The sequence below is a fragment of the Poecile atricapillus genome, chromosome 30 (genome assembly GCF_030490865.1).
Source record: "Poecile atricapillus isolate bPoeAtr1 chromosome 30, bPoeAtr1.hap1, whole genome shotgun sequence".
Lineage (NCBI taxonomy): Eukaryota > Metazoa > Chordata > Aves > Passeriformes > Paridae > Poecile > Poecile atricapillus.
This window is the reverse complement of record NC_081278.1, coordinates 550,011-571,532: the sequence shown is the minus strand read 5'-3', so window position 1 is coordinate 571,532 and position 21,522 is coordinate 550,011. Positions and strand designations below refer to the sequence as shown.

Here is a 21,522-nt window from a genome sequence, read left to right as displayed (position 1 = left end):
TAAATTTTTTTTTTTATTTTTGGGGGGATTTTTTGGGATTTTTGGGGAATTTTTGGAATTTTTGGGGACTTTTTTGGGGATTTTTTGGGATTTTTTGAGATTTTTTTGAGGGGGATTTTTGGGGGATTTTTTTTGATTTTTCTGGGGATTTTTGGGGATTTTTTGGGGGATGTTTTGGAGACTTTTTGAGATTTTGGGGATTTTTTTTTATTTATTTTTGGGAGATTTTTTTGGGATTTTTTTGGAGATTTTTTTGAGATTTTTTTGGGATTTTTTTGGGAATTTTTTGGAGATTTTTTTGAGATTTTTTTGGGATTTTTTGGGATTTTTGGGGATTTTTTGGGTGATGTTTTTGGGATATTTTGGGGATAATTCGAGATATTTCAGGAACATTTCTGGGATATTTTTGGGTATAATTTGGGATAATAAATTTGGGATAATTTCAGAGATAAATTCAGAATATTTTAGGAATATTTCAGGAATATTTCAGGAATATTTTATGGATATTTCAGGGATAATTTCAGGATAATTTCAGGACATTTTAGGGATATTTTAGGGATATTTTTGGGATATTTTTGGGGTGTTTTTGGGGTGTTTTTTGGGGTGTCACTCACAGCGTTTGCAGCAGGGCTGGGTGGGATTGGGGAGCTGGAGGTGGTGGATAATTTGAGGATAATTCAGGATATTTTGGGTATAATTTGGGATATTTCAGGGATAATTCCAGGATATTTTGGGGATATTTTTGGGGTGTTTTAGGGATATTTTTGGGTGTTTTTTGGGTGTCGCTCACAGCGTTTGCAGCAGGGCTGGGTGGGATGGGGGAGCTGGAGGTGGTGGATAATCTGAGAATAATTCAGGATATTTTGGGTATAATTTGGGATATTTCAGGGATAATTTCAGGATATTTTTGGGGTGTTTCAGGGATATTTTGGGATGTTTTTGGGGTGTCACTCACAGCGTTTGCAGCAGGGCTGGGTGGGATGGGGGAGCTGGAGGTGGTGAATAATTTAAGGATAATTCAGGATATTTTGGGTATAATTTGGGATAATTTCAGGGATAATTTCAGGATAATTTCAGGATAATTTCAGGATATTTTGGGGATATTTTTGGGGATATTTTTGGGGTGTTTCAGGGATGTTTTGGGGTGTCACTCACAGCGTTTGCAGCAGGGCTGGGTGGGATTGGGGAGCTGGAGGTGGTGGATAATTTAAGGATAATTCAGGATATTTTGGGTATAATTTGGGATATTTCAGGGATAATTCCAGGATATTTTGGGGATATTTTTGGGGTGTTTTAGGGATATTTTTGGGGGTGTTTTTGGGGTGTCACTCACAGCGTTTGCAGCAGGGCTGGGTGGGATGGGGGAGCTGGAGGTGGGGAATAATTTAAGGATAATTCAGGATATTTTGGGTATAATTTGGGATAATTTCAGGGTAATTTCAGGATATTTTTGGGATATTTTTTGGGGTGTTTCAGGGATGTTTTGGGGTGTCACTCACAGCGTTTGCAGCAGGGCTGGGTGGGATTGGGGAGCTGGAGGTGAGGAATAATTTAAGGATAATTCAGGATATTCTGGGTATAATTTGGGATATTTCAGGGATAATTTAAGGATAATTCAGGATATTTTGGGTATAATTCGGGATATTTCAGGGATAATTTCAGGATAATTCCAGGATATTTTGGGGATATTTTTGGGGTGTTTCAGGGACATTTTGGGGGTGTTTTTGGGGTGTCACTCACAGCGTTTGCAGCAGGACTGGGTGGGATTGGGGAGCTGGAGGTGGGGGATAATTTAAAGATAATTCAGGATATTTTGGGTATAATTTGGGATAATTTCAGGATAATTTCAGGATAATTTCAGGATAATTTCAGGATAATTCCAGGATAATTTCAGGATAATTACAGGATAATTTCAGGATAATTTCAGGATATTTTGGGGATATTTTTGGGGTGTTTCAGGGATGTTTTGGGGTGTCACTCAGCGTTTGCAGCAGGGCTGGGTGGGATTGGGGAGCTGGAGGTGGTGGAATAATTTAAGGATAATTCAGGATATTTTGGGTATAATTTGGGATAATTTCAGGATAATTTCAGGATAATTTCAGGATAATTTCAGGATAATTTCAGGATATTTCAGGGATATTTTTGGGGTGTTTCAGGGATGTTTTGGGGTGTCACTCACAGCGTTTGCAGCAGGGCTGGGTGGGATTGGGGAGCTGGATGTGGTGGAGGTCGGGGTGCTGCTGCTCTGGTTGAAAATCTCATCTTCCATCTGGGAATGGCTGGGGGGGGGACGTGGCCACCAGAGCCTGCGCTGGGGGGGCACAGGGGGGGCAGCTGGGTCAGCAGCCCCCTCCCCAAAATCCCACCCAAAACACCCCCAAAATATCCCCACGGTGCTCCCAAAATCCCAGGGATTCACCCCAAAAAAAAACCCCACCTGTGAGCCCAGAAATCCTAAAAAAATCTGAAAAAAAACTGAAAAAAAATCTGAAAAAAAATCTGAAAAAAAATCTGAAATAAAATCTGAAAAATATCCTAAAAAAAACTCCCTAAAATATCCTAAAAAAATTCTAAAATATCCTAAAAAAAAATTCCTAAAATATCCTAAAAAAAATCCTGAAATATCCTAAAAAAACCCTAAAAAAATCCCAAAGAAATCCTAAAAAATCTTCAAAGAAAAATCCTAAAATAGCCTAAAAAAAAATCCTAAAAAAATTCCCTGTTTTTTTCTCCTATTTTCCCCCCCATTCCTCATTTTCTCCCCTTTTTTTTTCCAAATTTCCCGGTTTTTCCCCCCAATTTTTTCCCCAATTTCCCCGTTTTTCCCCCCGTTTTTCCCCATTATTTTTCCCCATTTTCCCCTGCATTTTTCCCCCCATTTTTTCCCAATTTTCCCCCCATTATTCCCATTATTTTTTCCCAATTCCCCGTTTTTTCCTCCCGTTTTTCCCCATTATTTTTCCCATTCTTTTTCCCCAATTTTTTTCCCAATTTCCCCGATTTTCCCCCCATTTTCCCCCATTGTTTTTTTCCCATTTCCCCCCCATTATTCCCATTATTTTTTTCCCCAATTCCCCGTTTTTTCCCCCCATTTTTTCCCAATTTTCCCCCCATTATCCCCATTATTTTTCCCCAATTCCCCATTTTTTCCCCCCATTATCCCCATTATTATATTTTTTCTCAATTCCCCGTTTTTTCCCCGTTTTCCCCCCATTATCCCCATTATTATATTTTTTTTCCCAATTCCCCATTTTTCCCCCCATTATCCCCATTATCTTTTTTCCCCAATTCCCCATTTTCCCCCCATTATTTTTTATCCCAATTTCCCCGATTTTCCCCCATTTTTTTCCCCCAATTCCCATTTTTCCCCCCATTATTATATTTTTTTTCCCAATTCCCATTTCCCCCCATTATTATATTTTTTCCCCCCATTATCCCCATTATTATATTTTTTTTCCCCCCATTATTATATTTTTTTTTCCCCCCATTATTATATTTTTTCCCCCCAATTCCCCATTTTTTCCCCCCATTATCCCCATTATTATATTTTTTTCCCCCAATTCCCTGTTTTTCCCCCTGTTTTCTTTTTTCCCAATTTCCCATTTTTTTCCATTATTTTTTTCCCCAATTCCCTGTTTTTCCCCCCATTATTATATTTTTTTTCCCCCCCATTATCCCCATTATTATATTTTTTTTTTCCCCCCATTATTATATTTTTTTTTCCCAATTCCCATTTTTTCACCCATTATTATATTTTTTTCCCCTCCTTTATTATATTTTTTTTTCCCAATTCCCATTTTTTCCCCCATTATTATATTTTTTTTTCCCCCCATTATTATATTTTTTCCCAATTCCCCATTTTTTCCCCCCATTATCCCCATTATTATATTTTTTTTTCCCAATTCCCATTTTTCCCCCCATTATTATATTTTTTTTTCCCCCATTATTATATTTTTCCCCCCATTATTATATTTTTTTTTCCCCCCATTATTATATTTTTTTTTCCCAATTCCCATTTTTCCCCCCATTATTATATTTTTTTCCCCAATTCCCATTTTTCCCCCCATTATTATATTTTTTTTCCCCCATTATTATATATTTTTTCCCCAATTCCCCATTTTTTCCCCGCATTATCCCCATTATTATATTTTTTCCCCCATTATTATATTTTTTCCCCCCCATTATTATATTTTTTTTTCCCAATTCCCATTTTCCCCCCATTATTATATTTTTTTCCCCCCATTATCCCCATTATTATATTTTTTCCCCCAATTCCCATTTTTCCCCCCATTATTATATTTTTTCCCATTATTATATTTTTTTTCCCCCCATTATTATATTTTTTTTCCCAATTCCCCATTTTTCCTCCCATTATTATATATTTTTTCCCCCCATTATTATATTTTTTTCCCAATTCCCCATTTTTCCCCCATTATTATATTTTTTTTCCCCCATTATCCCCATTATTATATATTTTTTTCCCCCCATTATTATATTTTTTTCCCCCCCATTATTATATTTTTTTTCCCAGTTCCCATTATTATATTTTTCCCCCAATTCCCATTTTTCCCCCCATTATTATATTTTTTTTCCCCCCCCATTATTATATTTTTTTCCCCCCATTATCCCCATTATTATATATTTTTTTCCCCCCATTATTATATTTTTTTTTTCCCCATTATTATATTTTTTTTTCCCCTCATTATTATATTTTTTTTCCAATTCCCATTTCCCCCCATTATTATATTTTTTCCCCCCATTATCCCCATTATTATATTTTTTTTTCCCAATTCCCGTTTTTCCCCCCATTATTATATTTTTTTTTCCCCCCCATTATTATATTTTTCCCCCAATTCCCGTTTTTCCCCCCATTATTATATTTTTTTCCCCAATTCCCCGTTTTTTCCCGTTTTTCCCCCATTATTATATTTTTTTCCCAATTCCCCATTTTTTCCCCCCATTATCCCCATTATTATATTTTTTTTTCCCAATTCCCATTATCCCCATTATTATATTTTTTTTCCCCCCATTTTTCCCCCATTATTATATTTTTTCCCCCCATTATTATATTTTTTTCCCCCCATTATTATATTTTTTTTTTCCCCCATTATTATATTTTTTTCCCAATTCCCCATTTTTTCCCCCCATTATCCCCATTATTATATTTTTTTTTCCCAATTCCCATTATCCCCATTATTATATTTTTTTTCCCCCCCATTTTTCCCCCATTATTATATTTTTTCCCCCCATTATTATATTTTTTTCCCCCCATTATTATATTTTTTTTTTCCCCCCATTATTATATTTTTTCCCCAATTCCCCATTTTTTCCCCCCATTATCCCCATTATTATATTTTTTTCCCCCCCATTATATTTTTTTTTCCCCCCATTATTATATTTTTTCCCCCCATTATTATATTTTTTTCCCCCATTATTATATTTTTTCCCCCCATTATTATATTTTTTCCCCCACATTATTATATTTTTTTTTCCCAATTCCCATTTTCCCCCCATTATTATATTTTTTTCCCCCCATTATCCCCATTATTATATTTTTTCCCCCAATTCCCATTTTTCCCCCCATTATTATATTTTTTCCCATTATTATATTTTTTTTCCCCCCATTATTATATTTTTTTTCCCAATTCCCCATTTTTCCCCCCATTATTATATATTTTTTCCCCCCATTATTATATTTTTTTCCCAATTCCCCATTTTTCCCCCATTATTATATTTTTTTTCCCCCATTATCCCCATTATTATATATTTTTTTCCCCCCATTATTATATTTTTTTTCCCCCCCATTATTATATTTTTTTTCCCAGTTCCCATTATTATATTTTTCCCCCAATTCCCATTTTTCCCCCCATTATTATATTTTTTTTCCCCCCCCATTATTATATTTTTTTTCCCCCCATTATCCCCATTATTATATATTTTTTTCCCCCATTATTATATTTTTTTTTCCCCATTATTATATTTTTTTTTCCCCTCATTATTATATTTTTTTCCCAATTCCCATTTTCCCCCCATTATTATATTTTTTTCCCCCCATTATCCCCATTATTATATTTTTTTCCCAATTCCCATTTTTCCCGTTATTATATTTTTTTCCCCCAATTCCCACTTTTTCCCCCCATTATTATATATTTTTTTCCCCCCATTATTATATTTTTTTCCCCCCATTATTATATTTTTTTCCCCCCATTATTATATGTTTTTCCCCCATTATTATATTTTTTTTTCCCCCCATTATCCCCATTATTACATTTTTTTCCCCCAATTCCCATTTTTCCCCCCATTATTATATATTTTTTTCCCCCCATTATTATATTTTTTTCCCAATTCCCCATTTTTCCCCCATTATTATATTTTTTTTTCCCCCCATTATCCCCCATTATTATATTTTTTTCCCCCCATTATTATATTTTTTTTCCCAATTCCCCATTATCCCCATTATTATATTTTTTTTCCCCCCCCATTATTATATTTTTTTTCCCCCCATTATCCCCATTATTATATATTTTTTTCCCCCCATTATTTTTTTTCCCCCCATTATTGTATTTTTTTTCCCAGTCCCCATTATTATATTTTTTTCCCAATTCCCCGTTTTTTCCCCATTTTTCCCCCATTATCCCCATTATTATATTTTTTTTCCCCCCATTATTATATTTTTTTTCCCCCCATTATTATATTTTTTTTCCCCCATTATTATACTTTTTTCCCCCATTATTATTTTTTTTCCCCCCATTATTATATTTTTTTTCCCAATTCCCATTATCCCCATTATTATATTTTTCCCCAATTCCCCATTTTTTCCCCGTTTTCCCCCCATTATCCCCATTATTATATATTTTTTTCCCAATTCCCGGTGTTTTCCCCCCGTTCCCCGTCCCTACGGATGTCGTCGAGGTCGAGGTCGTCGTAGAGGAACTCGTTCTCCTCGAAGTCGGGCTCCTGGCAGGAATCCACGTAATATTCCACATCGTCCTTCAGCTTCCTCACCGGATCCACCGGGATCGAGTCGTTGTCCAGCATCCGCAGCAGCGTCTCCAGCATCCGCACGTGGAAACGGTGCCGCTCCACCTGCCGCTTCAGGGCCTCGATACGGTCCTGCTTCTGGGGAGAAAACAGCCAGAAACGGGAAAAAATGGTGAAAAAATGGAAAAAACGGTGAAAAAATGGATAAAATGGGAAAAAACGGGGTGAAAAACGGATAAACGGTGAAAAAACGGGGTGAAAATGGGATAAAATGGGCTCAGGGGTCACTGGGATCACTGGGATTGGGGTTCAGCTCCACCTGCCGCTTCAGGGCCTCGATCCGGTCCTGATTCTGGGGGGAAAAACCGGGAAAATGGGAAAAAACGGGGTGAAAATGTGAAAAAATGGGAAAAAATGGGAAAAAAATGGATTAAAATGGGATAAAATGGGTAAAAATGGGTTAAAACGGGGTGAAATGGGGTCAGGGGTCACTGGGATCACTGGGATCAATTCCCAGCTCCACCTGCCGCTTCAGGGCCTCGATACGGTCCTGCTTCTGGGGAGAAAAACCGGGAAAATGGGAAAAAACTGTGAAAAAATGGAAAAAACTGGATTAAAATGGGATAAAATGGGTTAAAATGGGATAAAATGGGTGAAATGGGCTCAGGGGTCACTGGGATCAGGGTTCAGCTCCACCTGCCGCTTCAGGGCCTCGATACGGTCCTGATTCTGGGGGGAAAACATGGGAAAATGGGAAAAACGGTGAAAAAACTGATAAAATGGTGAAAAAACAGGAAAAAACGGTGAAAAAATGGGAAAAAACGGTGAAAAAATGGGGTAAAAATGAGTGAAATGGGGTCAGGGGTCACTGGGATCACTGGGATCAATTCCCAGCTCTCAGAGCCGCTTCAGGGCCTCGATCCGGTCCTGCTTCTGGGGGGAAAAACCGGGAAAATGGGAAAAAACGGGGTGAAAATGTGAAAAAACGGGAAAAAACTGCATTAAAATGGGATAAAATGGGTTAAAATGGGTTAAAACGGGGTGAAAATGGGCTCAGGGGTCACTGGGATCAATTCCCAGCTCCACCTGACGCTTCAGGGCCTCGATACGGTCCTGCTTCTGGGGGGAAAACAGCCAGAAACGGGAAAAAACAGGGTGAAAATGGATAAAATGGTGAAAAAACGGGGTTAAAATGGGATAAAATGGGATAAAATGGGTTAAAATGGGCTCAGGGGTCACTGGGATCAATTCCCAGCTCCACCTGCCGCTTCAGGGCCTCGATCCGGTCCTGCTTCTGGGGAGAAAAACCGGGAAAATGGGAAAAAACTGTGAAAAAATGGGAAAAATGGGAAAAAACGGGGTAAAAATGGGGTAAAATGGGTTAAAATGGGGTGAAATGGGGTCAGGGGTCACTGGGATCACTGGGATCAGGGTTCAGCTCCACCTGCCGCTTCAGGGCCTCAATCCGGTCCTGATTCTGGGGGGAAAACAGCCAGAAACGGGAAAAAACGGTGAAAAAATGGATAAAATGGTGAAAAAACGGGGTGAAAAACGAATAAACGGTGAAAAAACGGGGTGAAAATGGGATAAAATGGGCTCAGGGGTCACTGGGATCAGGGTTCAGCTCCACCTGCCGCTTCAGGGCCTCGATCCCGTCCTGCTTCTGGGGAGAAAAACTGGGAAAACGGGAAAAAATGGTGAAAAAATGGATAAAACGGTGAAAAAACGGGAAAAAAATGGATTAAAATGGGATAAAATGGATTAAAATGGGGTGAAAATGGGATAAAATGGGGTCAGGATCACTGGGATCAATTCCCAGCTCCCAGAGCCGCTTCAGGGCCTCGATCCCGTCCTGATTCTGGGGTGAAAAAACGGGAAAACGGGAAAAAAACATTTTTTGGGGTGATTTTGGGTGATTTTGGGTAATTTCGAATGATTATTGGGTTGATTCGGGGGTGATTTTGGGTGATTCTGGGTGGTTTTGGGTGATTTTGAGGTTTTGGGGTTATTTTGTGTTATTTTGGGTGATTTTGAGATAATTTTGTGATTTTTGGGCTGATCTTGGATAATTTTGGGGTGATTTTGTGTGGTTTTGGGATGATTTTTGAGGTAATTTAGGGTAAATTGGGATGATTTTTGGGGTGATTTTGTGTGATTTTGGAGTGGTTTGGGGGTGATTTTGTGTGATTTTGGATAATTTTCGGTTGATTTTGTGTCATTTTGGGTTGATTTTGGGTGATTTTGGTGATTTTGGGCTGATTTTGTGTCATTTTGGGATTTTTGGGATAATTTTGGGGTGATTCTGTGTGATTTTGTGTGATTTTGAAGTTTTTGGGGGGATTTTAGATAATTTGGGGTGATTTTGTGTGATTTGGGATGGTTTTGGGGTGATTTTGGGTTGATTTTGGGTGATTTTGTACGATTTTGGGTTGATTTTGCGTGATTTTGGTGATTTTGGGCTGATTTTGTGTCATTTTGGTGTGATTTTGATGTTTTTGGCGTGATTTTGTGTGATTTTGGGATGATTTTGGGTGATTTTGGTGATTTTGTGTGATTTTGTGCGATTTTGGATAATTTTGGGGTGATTTTGTGTGATTTTGTGTGATTTTGTGTCATTTTGGGCTGATTTTGTGTCATTTTGGGCTGATTTTGTGTCATTTTGGGCTGATTTTGTGTCATTTTGGGTTGATTTTGTGTAATTTTGTGTCATTTTGGGATGGTTTTGGGTTGATTTTGTGCGATTTTGGGTCACTCACATCCTTGTCCCCCTTTTTCTTGCGGGTCTGCACCGACAGCGACTCCACCTCGCTCTCGAACTGATCCACCTGCATGTTCAGGGTGTCGATCGTGTTCTGGGGCAAAAACAGCCAGAAACGGGCAAAAACAGCGGTCAGGCAAAGTAACAACGCCCCAGGGGAAAAACTGAATTATTACAGCAAAAAATAGCAAATTGTGGGAAAAAAAACAGGATTTTTGGGGAAAAAATGTGAATTTTTGGGGAAAAAAAGTCAATTTTTTGAGGAAAAAAGTGAATTTTTGGATAAAAAAGGTCAATTTTTGGGGAAAAAATGTGAATTTTTGGAGAAAAAAGGTCAATTTTTGGGGAAAAAAGTGAGTTTTTTCACAAATAAAAGGGATTTTTTAGCAAAAAAACTGAATTTTTTGGCGAAAAAGTAAATTTTGGGGAAAGAAAGTGAATTTTTGGGGAAAAAGGTCAATTTTTGGGGAAAAAAAGTCAATTTTTTGGCAAATAAAGTGAATTTTTTGGCAAAAAAAGTGAATTTTTTGGGAAATAAAAGGGATTTTTTAGCAAGAAAAGTGAATTTTGGGGGGAAAAAAGTGAATTTTTGGGGGAAAAAGTGAATTTTTGGGGGAAAATGTGAAGTTTTGGGGAAAAAATATGAATTTTTGGGGAAAAATGTGAATTTCTGGGGAAAAATGTGAATTTTTTGGCAAATAAAACGTTTTTTTAACAAGAAAATGAATTTTTGGGGAAAAAAGTAAATTTTGGGGAAAGAAAGTGAATTTTTGGGGGGAAAAAGTAAATTTTTGGGGAAAAAAAGTGAATTTTTGGGCAAATAAAGAGGATTTTTTCAGGCAAAAAGAAGAATTTTTTAGGAAAAAAAGTGAGTTTTTGGGGAAAAAAGTGAATTTTGGGAGGAAAAAGTGAATTTTTAGCAAAAAAAGTGAATTTTTGGTGAGAAGAGTGAATTTTTTGGCAAATAAAATGAATTTTTTGGCAAAACAGTAAATTTTTTAACATATAAAGTGAGTTTTTTTGACAAGTGATTTTTAGGATTAAAAACCCCATTTTTGTAAGGAAAAAAACCGTTTTTATCTCAAAAAAAAGGTTTTTAATAAAAAAAAACCCAACTTTTAAAGAAAAAATATATTTTCATTAAAAAAAAAACATTTTTGTGCAAATAAAACCCATTTTAACACAAAAAAATCCCATTTCTTAAAGAAAAAAACAATTTTAATGCCAAAAAATTTGTTTTTAATGCCAAAAGATCACATTTTTTAAAGAAAAAATCCATTTTAATGCCAAAAAAATGTTTTTAATGCCAAAAAAATCCCATTTTTTAAATAAAAAATCCATTTTAATGCCAAAAAATTTGTTTTTAATGCCAAAAGATCACATTTTTTAAACAAAAAACCCATTTTAATGCCAAAAAGTTTGTTTTTAATGCCAAAAAATCACATTTTTTTCAGGAAAAAATCCATTTAAATGCTAAAAAAATAGCTTTTAATGTCAAAAAATCCCATTTTTTTCAGGAAAAATCCATTTTAATGCCAAAAAATTTGTTTTTAATGCCAAAAAATCACATTTTTTTAAAGAAAAAATCCATTTTAATGCCAAAAAATTTATTTTTAATGCCAAAAAATCACATTTTTTAAAGAAAAAATCCATTTTAATGCCAAAAAATTTGTTTTTAATGCCAAAAAATCACATTTTTTTCAGGAAAAAATCCATTTAAATGCTAAAAAAATAGCTTTTAATGTCAAAAAAATCCCATTTTTTTCAGGAAAAAATCCATTTAAATGCTAAAAAAAGCCATTTTAAGGCAGAAAAGCCCCGTTTTTTGGGGAGAAAAAAGGAGTTTTTGGGTAAATCCTCACCGTCAGCCACTGCCCGACCTCCTCCTTCTCCTTCTGCGCGGGGTCGACCTTCTGGGCCAGCCCCAGCCCCTCCTTGCTGTAGGCTTTGGTCTTCGTCTCCCTCTCCACCACCTTGAACCTCTCCATTTGCTGCAAAAAAACCCAAAAACGGTAAAAAATCAAAATTCCACAAAATTCCCCAGCGGCCAAAACCCGGGAGAGGCAAAAAAAAACCCAAAAAATCCTCCTTGGGCACCGAAAAAATGCAATTTTCTGTCTAAAAATCTCATTTTCCCTCAAATTAACCCAAATTTTCCTCCTAAAAATAGAATTTTTCTCAGAGAAAATCCCAATTTCCCCTCAAAAACCAAAATTTTCTGCCTCAAAATCCCATTTTTCTCTGAGAAAATCCCAATTTCCCCCCCCAAAAAACCCAATTTTTTTTTCTAAAAATATCATTTTTTTTCAAATTAACCGAATTTATCTTTCTAAAAATACCATTTTTACCAAAATAATCCAAATTTTGCTCCTAAAAACCCCATTTTTTTCAAAACAATCTAGATTTTCCTCCTAAAAATACAATTTTTCTCACAGAAAATCCCAATTTCCCCCCAAAAAATCCAATTTTCTTTCCAAAAACCTCATTTTTCTCAAAATACTCCAAATTTTCCTTCTAAAAATCCCATTTTTCTCAAATTAACCCAAATCTTCCTTCTAAATTTCCCATTTTTCCCAAAATCCTATTTTTTTTTGCCGAAAATTCCCACTTTTATGCCCAAAATCCGGGTTTTTTTGCCCCAAATCTAGCTTTTTTTTACCCCAAATCCCATTTTTCTGCCCCAAATTCCCCTTTTTTTCCCTAAAACCCCATTTTTTGCCCCAAAATCACACTTTTTTTGCCCAAAATTCCTGGGTTTTGCCCCAAAACCATTTTGTTTTTCCCCTGAAATAACGTTTTTTTGCCCAAAATTCCCCGTTTTTTGTCTCAAATCCGGGGATTTTCTGCCCCAATCCGGGTTTTTTCCCGGAAATTCCTGGTTTTTTCCCAAAATCCCCGTTTTTCGCCCCAAATCCCGGCGGTACCGTCTCGATGAGTTTGCGGTTGTCGATCAGCTGCCGCTTGTCCTTGATCTCGTTGGAGGCCACCCATGTCTTGATCTGGTCCCGCAGCCGCTGCCAGAAACACCCCAAAATAGCCCAAAATAGCCCAAAATAGCCCAAAAATAGCCCAAAACCACCCCAAAATAGCCCAAAACACACCAAAATATCCCAAAATAGCCCAAAATACCCAAAAATCAACCCAAAACAGCCCAAAATAGCCCAAAACCAGCCCAAAACAGCCCAAAATACCCCAAAATACCCAAAAATCAACCGAAAATAGCCCAAAACAGCCCAAAATAGCCCAAAATGGCCCAAAATAGCCCAAAACAACCCAAAATAGCCCGAAATACCCAAAAATCAACCCAAAATAGCCAAAAACACCCCAAAATAGCCCGAAATACCCAAAAATGGCCCAAAATACCCCAAAATACCCCAAAATGGCCCAAAATAGCCCAAAACACCCCAAAAGAGCCCAAAATAGCCCAAAATCACCCCAAAATAACCCAAAATAGCCCAAAACCACCCCAAATAGCCCAAAAGACACCAAAATAGCCCAAAATAGCCCAAAACACCCCAAAAACAGCCCAAAATACCCCAAAATGGCCCAAAATAGCCCAAAACACACCAAAATAGCCCAAAACAGCCCAAAATACCCCAAAATAGCCCAAAATAGCCCAAAAATAGCCCAAAATAGCTCAAAATAGCACAAAACACCCCAAAATGGCCCAAAATACCCAATAATCAACCCAAAATAGCCCAAAACACCCCAAAATAGCCCAAAATAGCCCAAAATACCCCAAAATAGCCCAAAATCAACCCAAAATAGCCCAAAACACCCCAAAATAGCCCAAAATAGCCCAAAAATAGCCCAAAATACCCCAAAATAGCCCAAAATAGCCCAAAACCACCCCAAAATAGCCCAAAACACCCCAAAATAGCCCAAAATAGCCCAAAATAGCCCAAAACAGCCCAAAATAGCCCAAATCAACCCAAAAACACCCCAAAATGGCCCAAAATAGCCCAAAATACCCCAAAATAGTTCAAAACACCCCAAAATAGCCCAAAAGACACAAAAACACCCCAAAAATAATCCAAAAACACCCCAAAACACCCCAAAAATAGCCCAAAATAGCCCAAAATACCCAAAAATCAACCCAAAATAGCCCAAAAATAGCCCAAAATACCCCAAAATACCCAAAAATCAACCCAAAATAGCCCAAAACACCCCAAAATAGCCCAAACACTCCAAAAGTGCCCAAAAACACCCCAAAACCCCCCCAAAATAGCCCAAAACACCCCAAAACCAACCCAAAACACCCCAAAATAACCCAAAAACACCCCAAAATAGCCCAAAATACCCCAAACACTCCAAAAGTGCCCAAAATCAACCCAAAATACCCCAAAACCAGCCCAAAATACCTCATAAACAACCCAAAATATCCCAAAATCAGACAAAAATAATCCAAACCCAGCCCAAATTACCAAAAACAGATCAAAATATCCCAAAAAATACCTTAAAGCCCCCAAAACCAACCCAAAAAACCCCAAAACACCCCAATAAAAAACCCACAAACACCTCAAAACATCCCCAAAAAAGCCCAAAACTCCCCGAAAAAACCCAAAATGCCCCAAAAAAACCCCAAAATGCCCCAAAAAACCCAAAACGCCCCAAAAAAACCCCAAAATTCTCCAAAAGAACCCCAAAATAACCAAAAAAATCCCCAAAAAAACCCCAAAAAACCCCAAAACTCCCCAAAAAAACCCAAAACGTCCCAAAAAAATCCCCAAAAAACCCGCAAAAAACCCCAAAATGCCCCAAAAAAACCCCAAAACATCCCCAAAAAACCCCGAAACGCCCCAAAAACCCCCGAAACGCCCCAAAAAAACCCCAAAATTCCCCAAAAAAATCCCCCAAAAAACCCCAAAAAACCCCAAAATGTCCCCAAAAAAACCCAAAACGCCCCAAAAAAACCCAAAATGCTCCAAAAAACCCCAAAATGCCCCAAAAAAATCCCCAAAAAACCCCCAAAAAACCCCAAAATGCCCCAAAAAAACCCCAAAGTGCCCCAGAAAAAACCCCAAAAAACGCCAAAACGCCCCAAAAAAACCCCAAAATTCCCCAAAAAAATCCCCAAAGAAACCCCAAAAAACCCCAAAACTCCCCAAAAAAACCCCCAAAACGCCCCCAAAAAACCCGCAAAAACCCCAAAATGCCCCAAAAAAATCCCAAAACATCCCCAAAAAACCCCGAAACGCCCCAAAAACCCCCGAAACGCCCCAAAAAAACCCAAAACTCCCCAAAAATCCCCAAAATGCCCCAAAAAAACCCAAAACACCCCAAAAAAACCCAAAATGCTCCAAAAAACCCCAAAATGCCCCAAAAAAATCCCCAAAAAACCCCCAAAAAAACCCAAAATGCCCCAAAAAAACCCAAAATGCCCCCAAATCCCCCCCAGGCAGAAGCAGGGGATTTTTGGGGAGCCCCAAATTTGGGATTTTTCACCCCAAAATCCAAACCTGCAGCTTCTTGATCTCCTTTTTCAGGTCGGCCTCGTATTTCTCCTTCTGGTTGGCGTTGGCGGCGTTGTGGAGCTGGAAATGGAATTTGGGGAGATTTGGGGAATTTTGGGGGGATTTGGGGAATTTTGGAGAAAATTTGGGGGGAATTTGGGAGATTTGGGGGGAATTTGGGGGGATTTGGGGGAATTTGGGGGGATTTTGGGGGATTTTTTTGAGTTATGGGAAATTTTGGGGGGATTTTGGATGGATTTGGGGGAATTTTGGGGGATTTTGGGGAAATTTTGGAGAGATTTTGGGAAATTTTTGTAGATTTTGGGTGGATTTGGGGGAATTTTAGGGGATTTGGGGGGAATTTTGGTGGATTTTGTTGAGTTTTGGGAGATTTTTGGGGGATTTTGGATGGATTTGGGGGAATTTTGGGGGTTTTGGGGAATTTTGGGGGATTTTTTTGAGTTTTAGGAAATTTTGGGGGGATTTTGGATGGATTTGGGGGAATTTTGGGGGATTTTGGGGAAATTTTGGAGAGATTTTGGGAAATTTTTGTAGATTTTGGATGGATTTGGGGGAATTTTGGGGAAATTTTGGAGAGATTTTGGGAAATTTTTGTAGATTTTGGGTGGATTTGGGGGAATTTTAGGGGATTTGGGGGGAATTTTGGTGGATTTTGTTGAGTTTTGGGAGATTTTGGGGGGATTTTGGATGGATTTGGGGGAATTTTGGGGGTTTTGGGGAATTTTGGGGGATTTTTTTGAGTTTTGGGAAATTTTGGGGGGATTTTGGATGGATTTGGGGGAATTTTGGGGGATTTTGGGGAAATTTTGGAGAGATTTTGGGGAATTTTTGTAGATTTTGGGTGAATTTGGGTGAATTTTGGGGGATTTAGGGGGAATTTTGGTGGATTTTTTTGAGTTTTGGGAAATTTTGGGGGGATTTTGGATGGATTTGGGGGAATTTGGGGGGATTTTGGGGGAATTTTGGTGGATTTTGTTGAGTTTTGGGAGGTTTTTGGGAGATTTTGGATGGATTTGGGGGATTTAGGGGGAATTTCGGAGGATTTGGAGGAAATTCGGGGGAATTTTGGGGTGATGTTGGGGGATATTGGGGGATTTTGGATGGATTTGGAGGATTTTGGGGGAATTCTGGTGGATTTTGGGAGATTTTGGAGGGATTTGGGGGATTTAGGGGGAATTTTGGGGGAATTTTGGTGGATTTTGGGAGAATTAGGGAGATTTCGAGGGATTTGGGGGGTGTCTGGGGGAATTTTGGTGGATTTTGTGAGATCTGGTGAGATTTTAGGGGATTTTGGGATTTTTGGGGGGATTTTGGGGAGATTTTGGGATTTTTTGGGGGGATTTTTGGGGAGATTTTGGGATTTTTGGGGGGATTTTGGGGAGATTTTGGGATATTTTTGGGAGGATTTTGGGGAGATTTTGGAATTTTTTGGGGGGATTTTGGGGAGATTTTGGGATTTTTTGGGGGGATTTTAGGAGATTTTGGGATTTTTGGGGGGATTTTGGGGAGATTTTGGGATTTTTGGGGGGATTTTGGGGAGATTTTGGGATTTTTTGGGGGGATTTTGGGATTTTTTGGGGGGATTTTGGGATATTTTGGGGTGTTTCCCCCTCACCTTCTGCCAGATGTCCTCGAACTGCTCCACGCCCTCCGAGACCTTCTTGAGGCACCTGTCAATCTCACCTGGGGGCGGGGCAAGGCGGGGAGGCCCCGCCCACAGGGTTACAACCAATCACAGCCGTCCGTGGGCCACACCCAGAGTTCTGCACCAATCAGAGCCGTCCATGGGCCACACCCTGAGCTCCACAGCCAATCAGAGGTGCCCTTGGGCCACACCCTGAGCTCCACAGCCAATCAGAGCTGCCCATGGGCCACACCCGGAGCTCCACAGCCAATCAGAGCCAGCTGTGGGCCACACCCAGAGCGCCACAGCCAATCAGAGCTGCCCGTGGGCCACACCCAGAGCTCTGCAGCCAATCAGAGCCAGCTGTGGGCCACACCCAGAGTTCTGCACCAATCAGAGCCGCCCGTGGGCCACACCCTGAGCTCCACAGCCAATCAGAGCCGTCCGTGGGCCACACCCTGAGCTCCACAGCCAATCAGAGCTGCCCATGGGCCACACCCTGAGCTCCACAGCCAATCAGAGCCACCTGTGGGCCACACCCTGAGCTCCGCAGCCAATCAGAGCCAGCCGTGGGCCACACCCAGAGCTCCACAGCCAATCAGAGCCTCTCTCTGCCCACGCCCGACCCCACCCCCTCGGTCCCAGCCAATCAGAGGCGGCCCCGCCCCACAGGTGCCCCCTCACCTTGCAGCTTCCTCTTGTCAGCCATTTTGGGGGGCTCTCGGCATCCCCTCGGGGGGCGCCTGCTGGGGGGGGGAGGGGAGGGTCAGGACCCCCAAATTCCCCTCAGACCCCACCCGTGAACCCCCAAAATCCTCCCCAAATCCCCCAAAATCCTCCCCAAATCCCCCAAAACCCTCCCCAAATCCCCCTGAGACCCCCTCAAAACCCCCCAGACCCCACCCCATAGACACTCCCCCCCCTCAGGGCCCCTATAGACCCCTCCAGACCCCCAGAGACCCCATAGAGAGCTCCCACAGACCCCTATAGATACCCTATAGACCCACAGATACCCTCCAGATCCCCTATAGAGCCCCTATGGATCCCCACAGACCCCTACAGGGACCTACAAAGCCCTGCAGACCCCATAGAGAGCCCCCACAGACCCCCATAGATACCCTATAGACCCACAGATACTCTCTAGAGCCCCTATGGATCCCCACAGACCCCTATAGAGACCTACGGACCCCCAGAGACCCCACAGAGAGCCCCCAAAGACCCCTATAGATACCCTATAGACCCAAAGATACTCTATAGAGCCCCTATGGATCCTCACAGACCCCTACAGAGTCCTATAAACCCCTGCAGACCCCATAGAGAGCCCCCACAGACCCCTATAGATACCCTATAGACCCAAAAATATTCTATAGAGCCCCTATGGATCCCCACAGACCCCTATAGGGACCTACAAAGCCCTGCAGACCCCATAGAGAGCCCCCACAGACCCCTATAGATACCCTATAGACCCACAGATATCCTACAGGCCCCCTATAGAACCCCTGCGGATCCCCACAGAACCCAATGGACCCCTACAGACCCCTATAGGGACCTACAGACCCCTGCAAACCCCATAGAGAGCCCCCACAGACCCCTATAGATACCCTATAGGCCTCCTATGGACCCCCACAGCACCCAATGGAGTCCTACGGATGCCTATAGGGACCTATAGACCCCCAGAGACCCCATAGAGCCCCCAGAGATCCCTCCACAACCCCTACAGGCCCCACAGAACCCAAAGGACTCCTATAGGCTCTCTGTGAGCCCCTATAGACACTCATAGACCCCATACAGAGCCCCTACAGACCCCCACAGACCCTTTATAGCCCCCCAAAAAGCCCTATAGACCCCCACAGAACCCAATGGGCTCCTACAGATCCCATATGGAGCCCCTATAGACCCCCACAGACCCCTACAGAGGCCCTATAGACCCCCACAGACTCCTTATAGCCCCCCAAAAAGCCCTACAGACCCCCACAGAACAGAATGGGCTCCTATAGATCCCATATGGAGCCCCTATAGACCCCCACAGAACAGAATGGGCTCCTAAAGATTCCATATGGAGCCCCTACAGCTCCCCACAGAGCCCCTATGGACCCTCCAGAGCACCAAAGATCCCCTATAGAGCCTCATCTACCCTCACAAATCCCCTACAGACCCCTCCAGCGTCTCCTGGAACCCTCCAGAACCTCTTTACATCCCTATAGGCACCTATAGATGCTCGAAGGATTCGTTATAGGCAGCTGCAGCCCCCTACGGACCCCCAGCCAGCCCCTATAAGGACCCTATAGAACCCCTCACGACACCTTCAGCCTGTCACGAACAGCTCCAGAGCTCTACAAACCCCTAAAAAACCCCCATAACCACCCAGAGCCCCTCATAAACCCTCCCCAGACCCCTACAGACCCTATAGACCCCTATAGAGCCCCCCCAGACCCCCGAGGCCGCCCCTCAGCGCCGCCGCCCCCTCACGCCAAACCCCCCCCCCCCCAGGGCCCCGCCGCCGCTCCCCGCCCCCTCCTTTCCCCGCGCTCACCGGAGGCTCGCGGAGCGGCCCAGGCGCGCCCTGCCGGCCGGGGAATGGCGACGATGTCGCGATAGTGTCGCGATAATGTCGCGACTCGCGGGGGTCGCCGCCGCCTTTTCGCGCGTCCCTCCCCCCCCCCCACGGTTCGCTCAGCGCCGACTCGGCCTCAGCGGCATCCAAGATGGCGGCGGCTCCCTCAGGCCGCCGCCCCGCCCCGTCCGCGCGCCCCGCCCCGCCGCGCGCGCCCATTGGCCGAAGCGAACGCCCGTCAGCGAAGGACGCTCGGTGATTGGATAAAGGCGACAGGGGGCGGGACGAAGCGCGGAGCGGCCCGGCCTCCTCGCGCCGCTGTCAATCAAAGCATCCCCGCACTCCCATTGGCGGCGCTGTGTTTATAGCGGAAAAAGGGCGGGGTGCGGCTCCAGCCACGCCCACAAGGCGGGACTCGCGCATACGGCTCCTCCCTATTGGCCAGAAACGCCGTCAATCAGAGCGTGGCGGGAGTGGGCGACACCTCCTCCGATTGGCCGAGCTCTGCAGCGAAGGGCGGGGCCACACGCGGAGCTCTCCTGCTATTGGCTGTTTCTTCGCGCGGGGGAGCCAATAACCGACGGCCGCACGCAGGGGGCGTGGCAAACTCAGAACTGAGGCAGCCAATAGGAGGCTGGGATCGGCCGTGAGCCCGCCCGAGGGGGCGGGGCCACAGCGCTGAGGGCGGGAACCCCCAAAATCCCTCAGAAAAAGCCCCAAAATCCCTCAAAGAAGCCCCAAAATCCCTCAAAGAAGCCCCAAAGTCCCTCAGAAAAAGCCCCAAAATCCTTCAGATAAATCCCCAAAATCCCTCAGAAAAAGCCCCAAAAATTCATCAAAAATAGTCCCAAAATCCCTCAGATAAATCCCCAAAATCCCTCAGAAAAAGCCCCAAAATCCCTCAAAAAAAGCCCCAAAATCCCTCAAAAAAAGTAAAAAAATCCCTCAAAAGAAGCCCCAAAATCCCTCAAAGAAGCCCCAAAATCCCTCAGAAAAAGCCCCAAAATCCCTCAAAAGAAGCCCCAAAAGCCCTCAAAAAAAGTAAAAAAATCCCTCAAAAGAAGCCCCAAAATCCCTCAAAGAAGCCCCAAAATCCCTCAGAAAAAGCCCCAAAATCCTTCAGATAAATCCCCAAAATCCCTCAGAAAAAGCCCCAAAAATTCATCAAAAATAGTCCCAAAATCCCTCAGATAAATCCCCAAAATCCCTCAGAAAAAGCCCCAAAATCCCTCAAAAAAAGTAAAAAAATCCCTCAAAAGAAGCCCCAAAATCCCTCAGAAAAAGCCTCAAAATCCCTCAGAAAAAGCCCCAAAATCCCTCAGAAAAAGCCCCAAAATCCCTCAGAAAAAGCCCCAAAATCCCTCAGAAAAAGCCCCAAAATCCCTCAAAAAAGCCCCAAAATCCCTCAGAAAAAGCCCAAAATCCCTCAGAAAAAGCCTCAAAATCCCTCAGAAAAAGCCCCAAAATCCCTCAGAAAAAGCCTCAAAATCCCTCAAAAAAAGCCCCAAAAACCTCTCAAAAAAAGCCCAAAAATCCCTCAAAAGAAGCCCAAAAATCCCTCAAAAGAAGCCCCAAAATCCCTCAAAAAAAGCCCCAAAAATCCCTCAAAAGAAGCCCCAAAATCCCTCAAAAAAAGTAAAAAAATCCCTCAAAAGAAGCCCCAAAATCCCTCAAAAAAAGCCCCAAAATCCCTCTAAAGAAGCCCCCAAATCCCTCAAAAAAAGTAAAAAAATCCCTCAAAAAAAGCCCAAAATCCCTCAGAAAAAGCCCCAAAATCCCTCAAAAAAAGCCCAAAATCCCTCAGAAAAAGGCCAAAAATCCCTCAAAAAAGCCCCCCAAAATCCGTCAAAAAAAGCCCCAAAAATCCCTCAAAAAAAGCCCCAAAATCCCTCAAAAGCCCCAAAATCCCTCAAAAGAAGCCCCAAAATCCGTCAGAAAAAGCCCCAAAAATTCATCAAAAATAGTCCCAAAATCCCTCAAAGAAGCCCCAAAAATCCCTCAAAAAAAGCCCCAAAAATCCCTCAGAAAAAGCCCCAAAATCCCTCAAAAAAAGCCCCAAAATCCCTCAGAAAAAGCCCCAAAATCCCTCAAAAAAAGCCCCAAAATCCCTCAAAAGAAGCCCCAAAATCCC

The 21,522-nt window shown here is 41.9% G+C and overlaps 1 protein-coding gene across 1 annotated transcript in view; it reads right to left on the bottom strand.

Moving 5' to 3' along the window:
• Positions 1–19,528, bottom strand: part of CNOT3 (CCR4-NOT transcription complex subunit 3) — a 35,428-nt gene extending 15,900 nt beyond the window's left edge. The window contains 10 exon segments of the mRNA XM_058859566.1: positions 2,180–2,287; positions 2,289–2,311; positions 6,900–7,119; positions 9,738–9,833; positions 11,602–11,730; positions 12,664–12,753; positions 15,199–15,273; positions 16,829–16,896; positions 17,522–17,583; positions 19,371–19,528. Coding sequence (XP_058715549.1) covers positions 2,180–2,287; positions 2,289–2,311; positions 6,900–7,119; positions 9,738–9,833; positions 11,602–11,730; positions 12,664–12,753; positions 15,199–15,273; positions 16,829–16,896; positions 17,522–17,546 — 834 coding nt within the window. The 5' untranslated portion in view covers positions 17,547–17,583; positions 19,371–19,528.
• Positions 19,529–21,522: the final 1,994 nt, after the last annotated feature.